Source organism: Bubalus bubalis, chromosome 9 (assembly GCF_019923935.1).
Source record: "Bubalus bubalis isolate 160015118507 breed Murrah chromosome 9, NDDB_SH_1, whole genome shotgun sequence".
NCBI lineage: Eukaryota > Metazoa > Chordata > Mammalia > Artiodactyla > Bovidae > Bubalus > Bubalus bubalis.
In genome coordinates this window covers 105,133,398-105,145,523 of record NC_059165.1, presented here as the reverse complement: position 1 = coordinate 105,145,523, position 12,126 = coordinate 105,133,398, and the positions used below count along the sequence as shown (strand labels likewise).

The window sequence follows — 12,126 nt, the reverse complement described above, 5'->3', positions numbered from 1 at the left end:
GCCTGCTGTGCTGGAGAAGTTGAGAACAAGCAGATGATGGGGCTGGAGGGTGGTGGAGGGTGAGGGGACGGGGGCCAGAGGTGCAGAGAGAAGTCACTTGGGTGGAAGCCCATATCAGTGACATAGTAAATGCTTGGACCCCGCCCCACACACTTGGGCCCATCTCCCAGCTGCCCTTCCTCTCCACTGGCTCCCTGAGGTCAACTAAGCTTTAGGAAGCCAGAACCAAGTTGAGATCTCACCCAGCCCTTCCACCTCTGACCGGACACTCATTCCTACCCAGATCCACCTGCCCACTCCAGCTTCCAGGGCCTTGCCTGCTCAGTGCCCTGCCTCTGCAATGGAATCTGACTCATATCCCATAAACGCCTGCTCTAAAGAAACCCTCTACCAGAAAGCCTGCCCAGGACTCGACCCAGATGCCTCCCGTGTTGGAATAAAACAGAGCAGTCTACATCTCCTGACCCCAACACAGTATGTGACCTGGCTGCTGATTCGGGACCAGAATCTCAGGATGCCAACAACTCACCTCCAACTCTCCTCTGGTTCTGTCTCTGCAGTACTGTGTGACCTGAAGCCGGTGCCTCAACCTCTCTGAGCTACCCATTTGCAGCAACCCAGCAAAGCTTCCAGGAGATAATGGTATAGGCCTCTCACTGGACCACTGGCTCAGGTAGAAGCAGAGCACTGTCTGCTCTACACTATCTCACCTAGCCTGCTAAGACAGCAGCGCTTTGGGGGCCCCCTCGTTCCAGCTCTCCTCTCCCACCACCCACTCACGCATCGACCCATACCCACGTAGACTTCAAGTGCACACTCTGCCTCACCGGCCACCTTTATTGGGCACTCGGCCCCAGGACTCTGGCGCACGCATGAAGGGCAGGGGTGTCACTGCAGCAGGGGCCCTGTTGCGGGAAATGTGGCCAGTGATGCCACCGAGCCCCTAGGACACACGCCATGGCCCCAGATATCTGTAGCCCTTGGAGCTGACCCAGAGGGAGGGCGTGTGGGATTGCGACCCTGACCGCCTGCCCGGGCGGCTCCTCCAGTTCCAGGCTCACTTGGGGGTGTTGAAGGGCACCGCCCGCTGGTTCATGGGGTTATCCGGTGAACGCAGCCACTCCTTTTTGAGCATCTGCTTCAGCTGCGACAGCCGCATATTGGGATTTTCTTGCTTAAGCCGCGGCAGCTGCGCCTCCTCAAAGGCAGTGAAGGCCGCCCGCATGCGGCGCTCCGGGTGTCTGTCCACCGCCTCCTCCGTCACGCTGGTGAAGACGCAGGCGTCAGGGGGGCTGGGGCGTGGGCCGTCCCGCCCCCGGGCCTAGCCCCACCCGAGGTTCAAGCCCCGCCCCGCCCCAAGCCCCGCCTCCAAGGCCTAGGCTCTGCCGGGTACCTGAGCACAGCGATGGCGTCCTCGATGGTGCGAGCCTCCACGCTGCCCTCCTCCAGCACGCGGCGGTTCACGTTCTCCTCCAACGGCACCTCCAAGTGGCTTTTGGCTTTCTCGGCTGCGGGCGGGAGCGGCAGGGGAACAGAGATATACCAGAAACAGAGACATGAGCAGAGATGCTGAGTTCCAGGGAGATGAGAGACAACGGAGGGGATGAAGTAGGGGAGAAAGGGAGGCAGGCAGAGGATTGAGGATGGAAACGCAACCCCCTCCCCAAGTCCTACCTATCGGGGTGGGCCAGTCCTGCCCCCAAGCCCCCTGACTTACTTCTCTGCAGCCCACCGCTCAGGAGACACCTCCTAAGCCGCTGCTGTCTCCTCGCCTCGGGGCACCACATCAGCCTTGGGGACCCGGGAGAGCACAAGCTAGGGTCGGGTGCGGCGTAAGTAATTACACACGTGCGTGCCTAAACCGTCTGTGTTCAGAGCCAGGCCTTACGCGACCCAGCCACCCTTGCAGAGCCCACACAGCTTCTCTGGAGGTGAGGAGGAGGCCCTCTGGACTCAGTCCAGGGGGTCCGCCCACTGCCTCTCGTTTCTCAGGTAAAAGGGCAGCTCCAGCGTGGGCCCAGGCCCCACCTGGGTCAGGGCTTTCCTTGTGCTGATGGTCTCGGCGGAGAGTCTCCTCAATCTGGGCGCGGGTGACCTTGCTGGAGGCGGCCACCCGGGGGGCCTTGCCACCCTTGAGCTTTGAGTCTTCCTCCTCCAGCAGCCGTTGCGTCTCCTTCTTGCGCTCCAGCTGCTCTAGGCGCCGCTTCTCCTTCTCCTCCTGAGGGATGGAGAGTCAGGCATGGATCCTGCCCCAGTGGCATGGGGTCCGGTTCGCATCCCAACCCATGTGATGGAGACTCTGCTGTGTGTTAGACCCCATGCTGGTCTTAGGGGACACAGGAGCACCATGGGCCTACCTGGGGGCTCCCATCCTGTCTATGGGAACCTTAGCCAAGGCAGCGGGGTGGGTGGCTCTAGAAGAAAAAGTGATGCCTAGGCTGGGGAAGAGGAGGGTCCTTAATGGGAGGAATGGCAGGTCCAAAGGTCCTGAGGCAGGAACCACCTAGCCTGACAGGGACAGCAAGAAGTTAGAGTGAGGAGGGGAAGTGTGAAGGGAGAAGAGGTGGGGAGGGCAGAGGCGGGACCCCGGGGAGCCTCACGGGCATGGGGAAGGGTTTGTACTGGATTCCAAAGGCAACAGGAGCCACTCGAGGGTGTGAACACATCTGCCAGCTGGAGCAGTGGTTCTTTTATGGGCCAGCAGACCTTGGGGAGGCACTGCTGAAGTGTTCCCAGCTGAGTGTCACAGAGGCTGGGACTGATCCCACGCTGGCTCCCCAGGAAGGCTCTGATGCCAGCTGGTCGAGGAGACGTGTAGCCTACAATACTTGTCCTTGGCTGCTGGCCCTCCACTGCTCCGGGGACAGCGCGAGGTTCTGGTTCATTTGTAGTGCGGTGTGGCCTCAGGCTTGAGATATCCTGCTGCCGCCCACCCCGCACCCCCCAGAGCCCTGCGCTGCAGGCATCGCCGCCTGCCCACCCACTGCCAGCAAGTCTGCCATCCACCCTCCGTGCTTGGAGATGGTCTGTGTGCTGCTAGTGCCCCTGTGACAGGACTAAGGGCCCCAGAGGAGGGGTTCCTGAGGACACGTACTGGGCCTCTGACCTCCAACCTGCCTGATTGATAGGAAAGGAGGAAGGCTGTTTGGACACAGCTGCTGGGCTCCCACATCTGTGGTCAGGTGCCTAGGGTAGGGCCATTGTGCTCTGAGTCTCGGTTTCCCACTGGTTTCCCCATTGGTCCTCGTGAGGCTCCTTGACTGCGGTGTGGTGCATGTACAGCCCACGTTTACCCTGTCCACAACACAACCCTGCCTTAGGGCCTTTGCACTAGCTGCTCTCCCCACTTGGAATGCTACTGCCAGCCTCCTCTCCTGGCTAACTCTGGCTCACTCTGAGCTCCTGGCTCCCTAGCCACCTGCTCTACCGCATGGCTCTTTGCTGTGTCGCACAAATCATCTGGCTCATCCCGGAGGCAGGCCCTGGCCCAGCACACAGTAGGTGCTTAAGTAAAAGTGTGCTGGATGAATGAACAAATGAATTCCAGAAGGCTCCAAGCACCCAGGAAGGGCATGCAGACTGTGGCCGTGAGTCTCCTGGGACATGGGACTGAGGAGGGAACATAAGCATTTACACTCTGACATTCAGCAGAATTTTTCTGAAAAAAGTCACTCGCAGTTTTTTACAAAGGGCAATTAACAATTGGCAGCATCTGGTGACAGGTGAAGGATGAGGCCACTGGTGGAATATTCCGGAGCCATCAAAAATGAGCCTCATAAATAATCGAGATGGAACCCAGAGAGTCACGTGCTCATCGCCGAGTTGCTTAATATGGAACAAATGGAGACAAAATGCTACCCTCCAGGCGGGGCGATGAATTACGGCCCAGCTTGAGGCTGAATCCTGGCAGCAGGGAGAAATCTGGCTGCAAGATCCCACTTAACTGAGGACACGGCCTTTAGGGTATGGCATTGGGTGAGAAAAGCCTTTGGTGTCACATGATGGGGGGGTGCTGCTTTTTTTAGTGCTTTAGAACAAACACGGATTTTCTTTTCATAGAAACTATCTTTTTAAAACAACTGTCACGTAAGAAAGAGGGACCAGGTGTGCTCTGTAGACTGTGGGCCCCCTCACCCATCAGCAGGAAGAGGGATGAACAGAACCCAGAAAATCACCCAGTGGGGAAGAACCATCAGAGGCTCCATGTAAAATACTCAGGGGGGAGAGTTCCCTGGTGGTCTAGTGGTTAGGATTCAGCACTTTTGCTGCTGCGGCAAAAAAAAAAACAACACAAACACTCAGGAGGGGGGACTGTCCGGGAGGGGCATGGGGGCTGGGAATGTTCTAGAGACCAGGGGCTGGCAAACTGTGGCCTGTTTTGGTTAAGTTGTGGTCTATCTGCATTCAGTGGCCTGTGCTACAGTCGAGTGGCCTTGAGAGCCCGTCTGGGCCCTGCTGCCTGGCTGGCCTCCGCCTGTGCACCTTCCAGGTGTGTGCAACTCAGGTGATGGGACAGGCAGATGCCCCCTGGGCCACACCCCTGCACACTCACTGCAAACCTGGAGGCAGACCCCCAGCCTGGCTCCAGTCCCACTCACAGCCCTGTGACTGGGGCTTCCTGCCTTGTCTGTGCCTCAGTTTCCTCACCCGGAGGATGGGAAGCCCAGGATGCAGGCCTGGGGAGGGCTCCTGGGCTGGGCTGGGCTGCTGCCTCGGGGACTGTGGAAAGGTCTCTGGCTTTTCTGTCTAGAGAACAGATCCTTGGCAGACACTGTTTTTTCTTTTGGGTTTTAACTTTCCTGTATTGTCAAAATGGTGACAGTCAAAAAAGACAGGGGCTCCCCTGGCAGTTTAGTGGGACTCTGCACTCCCACTGCAGGAGGCACGAGTTCAATCCCTGGTCAGGCAACTAAGATCCTGCGAGCCACCCCAAAAAAAGAAAAAACTGAAAGATGTCCATGGACCCAGAATGTAGCATGGGGGCGGGGAGATTGGGGGGAGAGGGAATCAGTGATATTCAATTCCGGCTAAAAACAAGGCAGGATCCGTCTTTCCCTACACAGAAAGACAGTGGGAAAAACTCACAAGAGCACCCAGGATCTCCCAGAACTGGGCACGCACGGATGGTGCGTCACCGCTGCGATGCTAGAACCTGTCAGTCCAGCCGGATCCTGGGACCCGCCCAGGCGAGGAGGACAAGCGGCTTAGAATGGTTTCTGGCGCCACCTACTGGACCAAGTGGGTCAGCGTCAGCCCTGAATCATCAATGAAGCACCCACTGTGTGCCAGGCACTGGGGCCCAGCAGAAGACAGTCAACTATCCCTGCCCTCTTGTGATTTTATAAACACCTGGAAGAACCGCGTCAGCAGGTCAGAAACGGGACCTATCAGTGCGTCTCAGCCTCAGCACCACTGGGTGTGGAGCACCCTCCCGTAGCTCGGCCCACCGCGTGCCAGCAGCACCCTCCAGCTGACAACTAAACACGCCTCCAGCTGCTGCCAGGTGTGCCCTGCGTGCTCAAGGGTGAGGCATGGGCAGTCTTGTCTAATCCTGGCATCACATAAAGGAGAGAAACTAACCCATGCAGGGCTTGTGATTGCCTAAACGTGCCAAACCCCAGCCCCCTCTGGGACCCTGCACAAGCCTTTGCCTCTACTCCCGTCTCCCCCCCTGCCCATGCTCCACCCTTCAGGCCACAGACCCAAGGCGCCGTCCGCCTTCTGCCCTGCGGGCAGAGGGACCCCCTGCTCCTGTCTCTCTCCCTGCCGTGCTCCACGTCCGGTTCCCCTCACCCTTCAGGCCACAGACCCGGGCGCCCGCCGCCTCCCCCCGCCCCGCCTCGCCCGGGGCGTGGGGCCCTCACCTTGCGCTGCTCCTTCCTCATGACGTGTTTGTCCTCGTCCCTCCAGTACGCATCTTCCAGCTCCTTCTGCTTCTTGGCATCCGCCGCCGCCTTGGCCTCAGCCCTCCGCGCCCGGGCCGCTGCCGACTTGGTGTTCTCGCCCTGGAACTTCTTGGGCATCCCTCAGCAGGCTGTGAGATGAGGGCAGGGAACAGTGAGTCAAGGGCATCCACCGTCCACAGCCTCACACTCACACCTGTGCAGCCGTGACCCCCTTGGGGCCTCAGTGGCTTCGTCTATAAAACCAGGGCTTCAGACTCACCAATCTCTCTTTCAAAAAAAAACATCTGAGGTGAAGTTCACATAATACACAAGGAACCATCTTAAAGTGCCCAAGTCAGTGGTATTTAGCACGTTCACAGTACTGTGAAACCGGCACCTCCATCTAGTTTCGGAACATTTCCACCATCCCCAGGAGACCTGGCCCCATTACCTATCAGTCCACATCCCCCCTCCCCAGCAACCACTAGTCTGCTCTCTGTGGATCTGCCTCTTCGCACGTCTTTCGCTTAGCACCGTGGTTTCGAGGCTCACCCACGTGTGAGCATATGCCAGTGCATCACTCCCTTCTTATGTCTGAGTAATATTCCACTATATGGAGGGACCACATTATGTTTATCCCTCTGTCCACGATGGTGGACCTGTGAGTGGTTTCTATGTTTCAGCTTTTACAAGTCATGTTGCTATAGATCCCCGTGGGCCAGTGTGAGAGGACCCTCCCATCCTGCCACCTCTGCGGCCGCACTCCTCTGACCCCACAGCTGAATGCCCCTCCCCCTGGGTAAGCAGTTCCCCCCTGGCTAAGCAGAGCCCAGGGACCCGGCCCATGCTCACACAGCCATGAGAAGTTATAACACCCATAAAGCTGCTGTCCAGTGCGGGCGCCTGCTCTGTGTGAGCCCCTCGCTGGGTGCTGGGGTGATCACGATACACTCAAATGGGAGGAGCCACCCTCCCCACACCCGGCCCCCTACTAAGCATTTTATATGGCCCAACTTCATTGAATGCTCCCAAAGCCTTAAACCGGCTTCCTAGGTGGCTCAGTGAATAAAGAATCTGTCTGCAATGCAGGAGATGTGGGTTCGATCCCTGGGTCAGGAAGATTCCCTAGGGGAGGGCATGGCAACCCACTCCAGTATTCTTGCCTGGAGAATCCCATGGACAGAGGAGCCTGGCGGGCTACAGTCCATTGAGTCACAAAGAATCAGACATGACTGAAGCGACTTAGCACACTGGCACACAGCACAAAGTCTTAAACACGGCAACTGTCCTTATTCCCTTTTGAGCATGGGGAAGTCAAGGTACCTAGCCAAGTTGCACAGGACTGAGCCTCAGGTCTCACCTCCAAAGCCTGCCTTTCAGGTGAGGAAGGGAAACCAAGAAATTAAGAGCACCCTCCCTCCAGAGTGCTGACACAAGCACTGTGAGGTCATGGCACGAGCCTTCAGCTCTCCAAGCCTCAATTTTCCTCATCTGGGAAATGGGCTGGTGTCCCTCATTCCTGAGTCATTTTCTCCCCACTGAGACTCTCCAGCTCAGTCCCTTACTGAACCTTGAAGAAGTAGGCCCAGCAACCAAGAAGGAAGGGGAGAGAATGTGGGGTCCATCCTGACTCAGGACCACCAGGCAACCCACCCCCACCAACTTCCTAGCTGTGTGGCTTATGGAGGAGGGGAAATCTACCTCTGAGCCCCTCTGGAAACTCTAACATCAGCTCCCATTTGCAGCAGTTGCAATGCTTTACACACAGTGTCTTAGTGAATTCTCACAACCCTGGCAGGTGATGGCCAAGCTGAGACCTGAAAGATGGACTGGAAGCAGCCCTGTGGAAATGAAGGGCTGAGACCCCTGGACAGAGGACCCAGGATGTGCAAAGACCCGGTGGCAGGAAAGTCATGCACTAGAGAAAGCATGAAGCCACTGAGGCCAGTGTGGGTGAGTGAGGAGTTAGAAGGGAAAGATGGGGAAGGGAGGTGGGGGAGGAGAGAGAAGAAGGGAAGGGGGAGAGAGAGACTGGGAGGGAGGAGGAGGCAGGGAGTGCTGGGGGGAGGGAGGGAGGGGAGGGGACAGGGAAGGTGAGAGGCTGATAGATCAGGATCTTAGGGGTAAGGAAGAAGAAGGATTTTATTCTCTGGGCACCAGAGAACTTTTAGGCAGCTCTGAGCAGGTCATGAACCCGTTCTGATTTATGGTGTCATGTGGGTGGGCGAGGGGCTGAGGGTGGCAGTCAAATGCTGAGCGAATTAGGATGGTGCTGTGGGCGGAGCCAGAAGTTTGGAGTCAGATGGAGCTGGGCAATAACTGGAACGCTGACTGACCAATGTTGCAGTCTAAATTATGTCATCCCCTGACAGCAGCAAGGCCAGGTACTTTTCTTCCATTTTACAGATGAAGAACCTGAGGCTTTGAGAGGGTGACATGCTCAAGGCCACCCCGTGGCTTAGTGGAGGGGCCCAGATTCCAACCCAGACCCAGCCCCAGTCCCAACTTGGTCCTAACCCTTGCCTCACCCTAGGCTGCTAGCTGGCCCTTCAGGGAACATCAAGGCAGATCGGGTCTCTGAGGCCACTTGTGCCCCTGACATAGGGAGGTAGTCCCACCAGGCTGAGATGGGGGACTGAGTTCCACAGGGAAGAGCAGGGCAAAGTTGGGGAGATCAGCAGACCCAGGAGACTCAGGGTTGAGTCCTGGCTCTGCAGTTGTGGCTGACATGCTCCCCTTGAGCCTCAGCTTCCTCATCTGAGAAGTAGGGTTGATTACCGTCCCTCTATGCACAGGGCTGAGCATGCCAGCCTGATCCCCATCCTGCTCCTGAGCCCCCTAACCCATTCATTACTGAGCATCTACAATGTACCCACCAGAAAACCTCTCTGGACTCCCCAGGAGAGCTCTAAGAAGTTGGTGGGGGTCACAGTTTCAGTTGAGGAAACTCCCCCATTTCCCCCTCTCGCTCTCAGCAGCAGCCACACCAGCTGCCTTGCCTTTTTCCAAACCTACCATGCAGGTTCCTACCTCAGGGCCTTTGCACTTGCTGTGCCATCCACATTTGTTTCTCTTTTTACCCAGTTAATTCCAACTGAAACTTAGGGGGCCCAACTCCAAAGTGTTGCCACCTTCAGGAACCCTTTCTGGAAACTCCCCTTGACTCTCAGATGATAAACTTTCTCTGAGGTACTTCTTTGGGTTACTATCTTATGTTCATTTACAGGATTATTGAACAAATGAAATTAAAAGATGCTTGCTCCTTGGAAGAAAAGCTATGACAAACCTAAATAGTGTATTATAAAGCAGAGACATCACTTTGCCAACAAAGGTCCATATAATCAAAGCTAAGGTTTTTCCAGTAGTCATGTATGGATGTGAGAGTTGGACCGTAAAGAAGGCTGAGCACCAAAGAATCGATGCTTTCGAACTGTGGTGTTGGAGAAGACTCTTGAGAGTCCCTTGGACAGGAAGGAAATCAAACCGGTAAATCCTAAAGGAAATCAACCCCGAATATTCGTTGGAAGGACTGATGCTGAAGCTCCAATACTTTGGCCTCCTGATGCGAAGAACTGACTCACTGTAAAAGACCCTAATGCTGGGAGACACTGAAGGCAAGGGGAAAAGAGGGTGGCAGAGGATGAGATGGTTAGATATCATCACTGACTCAATGGCCATGAATTTAAGCAAACTCCAGGGGACAGTGAATAGAGGAGCCTAGCCTGCTGCAGTCCATGGGGACTCAAAAAGAGTCAGACATGACTGAGTGACTGAACAACAACCATCTTCCCCACTAGGCTGAGAGCTCTGCAAGGGCAGGGCTGGGACTGCCTTGATTGTGTCCCGTATAATGGGAGCTCAAAAAATGTTTTGAGCAAATGAATAAACAAGCATTTATTTCCAGGGTGCCCTCAGTATTTACTTCACATGCTGTGTTGTGTCCAAACTCAGCTTCTCATTTCTCTTTCCACTCACTTTCCTCCCAGCCTCTGAGCCTTTTCTCTAGCTGTGCCTTCACCTGATACACCCGTCTCCCTCATCCTGCGAAAACCCTGTCTACTCACAGCAACTCAGATGGGGCATCCCCTCCCCTCCCCCTGTTGCTTAAGACTCTGATTCTATCCCAAAGCCTGAAAAGGGGCTTTTTTGACCCCCTCCTTCAGGCCAAGACTGAAATAGTTATGTCCCTCCAAAATTTACATGTTGATTTTGTGACTAACACTCAATGTGACTGTATTCAGAGACACGACATCTGAGGAGGTGATAACGGGTAAATGAGGTCGTAAGAGTGGGGTCCTAATCTAACAGAGCTGGTGTCCCTTTAAGAAGAAAAAGACCAGAATTTGCTCTCTTCACCATGTGAGAACACAGTGAGGTGGCCATCTGCAATTCAGGAAGAAGCCTGCACTAGGAACCAAACTGGTTGACAACTTGATCTTAGACTTCCTAGCCTCCACAACTGTGAGCAAATACATTTCTGCTGTTTAAGCCACCCAGTCAGTGGTATTTTGTTATAGTAGCCAGAGCTGATTAAAACAGCTTTTCTTTTGTTTAATAAACACACACTTTGTCATTCAGTAAACATGCACTGTTGGATGGACAGGGAGGCCTGACATGCTGCGGTTCACGGGGTTGCAAAGAGTCGGACACGACTGAGCGACTGAACCGAAATGAACTGAAACAATAGCAGCACCTACTATGAGTGGGATGCTGGGGAAAGAGGCAGTGCTGATGGGCTTCCAGACTAAATGGGATTCCCAGGCTGGGTGGGATATAGACAACAGGAGTGTTAATTCCAGATCAGAGCTGTGATGGGGCCATGCAGGTGCCAGGGGAAGTTGGGAGGGAGCTTCTGACCCAGGGGGTGTCAAAGTGCTTCCTGGAGGACACATCAAAGGAAAAACCTAAGGGTGTGGGGAGACCCAAGCCCCCAGTGGTCGGGGGGAGGCAAGCTGGGTAGAGCGGATTTCTATTCCAGGGTAATGGGAAGGTGCGGAGGACCTCAGAGCCCTCTGGGGCTGCTGAGGTGGTGAACGGAGGACTGAGACAGAAGCATGAAGCTCAAGCAGAAGGGGTCTAAGGAGTGGTTTTGGCTAAAGCAGGGAGTACACTTAGGAGGGAATCAAGACCCACGTGGTTGATTAGATGTGAAAGTAAGGTAGAATAAAACAGGAAACTCAACGCCGCCTCCTCCAAGATATCCTCCAGCTACCCCTTCTAGGCTCCTCCAGCCCGTCGTCCCTCTCTCCAGCTCCGATCCTACTGCATGAGGCCAGAGACGTCCGTACCCAGCTCTGTCACCCGCAAGCCTGTAAGCTGCTCAGGAGCACGACCAGAACTAAGTAGCTTCGAACACGACGTTGTCCCGCTGGATCTCAGTCGTTCGCTCCGGGAAATGGGGATAGCCCCCGCGGGAACCCGGGAGACTGGAGGTCGGAAGTGCGTTCGTCTCTGAGAACCCCACCTCCAGCCCTCCCGGGGAGGTGGTCTCAGGTCCTGCTACCCCGCGGGGCTCACCCGCACCCCGCCCCCCGGCTCCGCCCGCGCCGCTGCCGTTCCTACCTCCTTCCCCCGGCGCCGGCCCGGTCGCACCTCCGTGACGTCACCGCGGGGCTTGCGCATGGACACCCCCCACCAGGCGGCGCGTGCTGATTACGTCTGGGCTTCGTCGCCATCTTGGTAGAGGAAATACTGCTTTTGATCTCCAATCCAAATCAAGGGCGTTAGCTATTTGTTTTTGTCTGCAAGAAGCGACTATTTTATAAATCCTCATCTCTTCCGCTCACTTCATATACTAACTAGTCAGGAGAGGGGAGCAGAAACTACAAACTGGACCATTGTCCTTACCGAGATGGCCGTTGCCCAGAAGAAAAACGGCGTCCTTGGTTTCATACGTGGGTCTGGCGGCGTCAGTCCAGGGTTGCTTGGCCGGCAGGGAGCGCCAGAATCCGTGGTCCCCGCGTGGCCGGTATAAGCGTTTCGCTTGTGGAAGCCTCCTAGGCCCTTTGCCATCGTTTTGTGCTTTGAAGCCGCTCTCCTACTCTTGTCTGCCTCCCTACTGCGAAGCGTAAGCGGTAGGGAGCAGAAGAAAGGAACAAAGAAACTAAAACACTGCGCCATCCAGGTCGAGGAAACAGGCTTACAGAGCAGGAATGGAATTCGAGCAAAATGTAATCGAAGGACTCAAAATTTCTAGTGAACCTTCCTCTGGGATTGCTCTCCACCACCCCGCACAATAAAA

General features: G+C 55.7%; 1 protein-coding gene across 2 annotated transcripts; it reads right to left on the bottom strand.

Moving 5' to 3' along the window:
* Positions 1–810: 810 nt before the first annotated feature.
* CCDC124 (coiled-coil domain containing 124) lies at positions 811–11,589 on the bottom strand. 2 transcript variants are annotated; one of them, XM_006057921.4, is made up of 5 exons: positions 11,448–11,589; positions 5,865–6,034; positions 2,029–2,218; positions 1,394–1,508; positions 811–1,265 (listed from the first exon to the last, which is right to left on the bottom strand). In XM_006057921.4, the coding sequence occupies exons 2-5, from the start codon at positions 6,021–6,023 to the stop codon at positions 1,058–1,060; spliced, it is 672 nt and encodes a 223-aa protein (XP_006057983.1). In that variant the 5' UTR covers positions 6,024–6,034; positions 11,448–11,589; the 3' UTR covers positions 811–1,057. The 2 variants fall into 2 exon arrangements, with proteins under 2 accessions (XP_006057983.1, XP_025149618.1); XM_025293833.3 differs by lacking the exon at positions 11,448–11,589 and adding an exon at positions 11,174–11,324.
* Positions 11,590–12,126: the final 537 nt, after the last annotated feature.

Excerpts from the sequence above, each read along its gene's own strand:
- CCDC124 (XM_006057921.4), bottom strand. The coding sequence starts at position 6,023 with ATGCCCAAGAAGTTCCAGGGCGAGAACACCAAGTCGGCAGCGGCCCGG. Across the intron at positions 2,219-5,864 it reads TGAGGAAGGAGCAGCGCAAG|GAGGAGAAGGAGAAGCGGCG; the intron begins GTGAGGGCCCCA and ends TCCATCCCTCAG. Across the intron at positions 1,266-1,393 it reads GACGCCATCGCTGTGCTCAG|CGTGACGGAGGAGGCGGTGG; the intron begins GTACCCGGCAGA and ends CGTCTTCACCAG.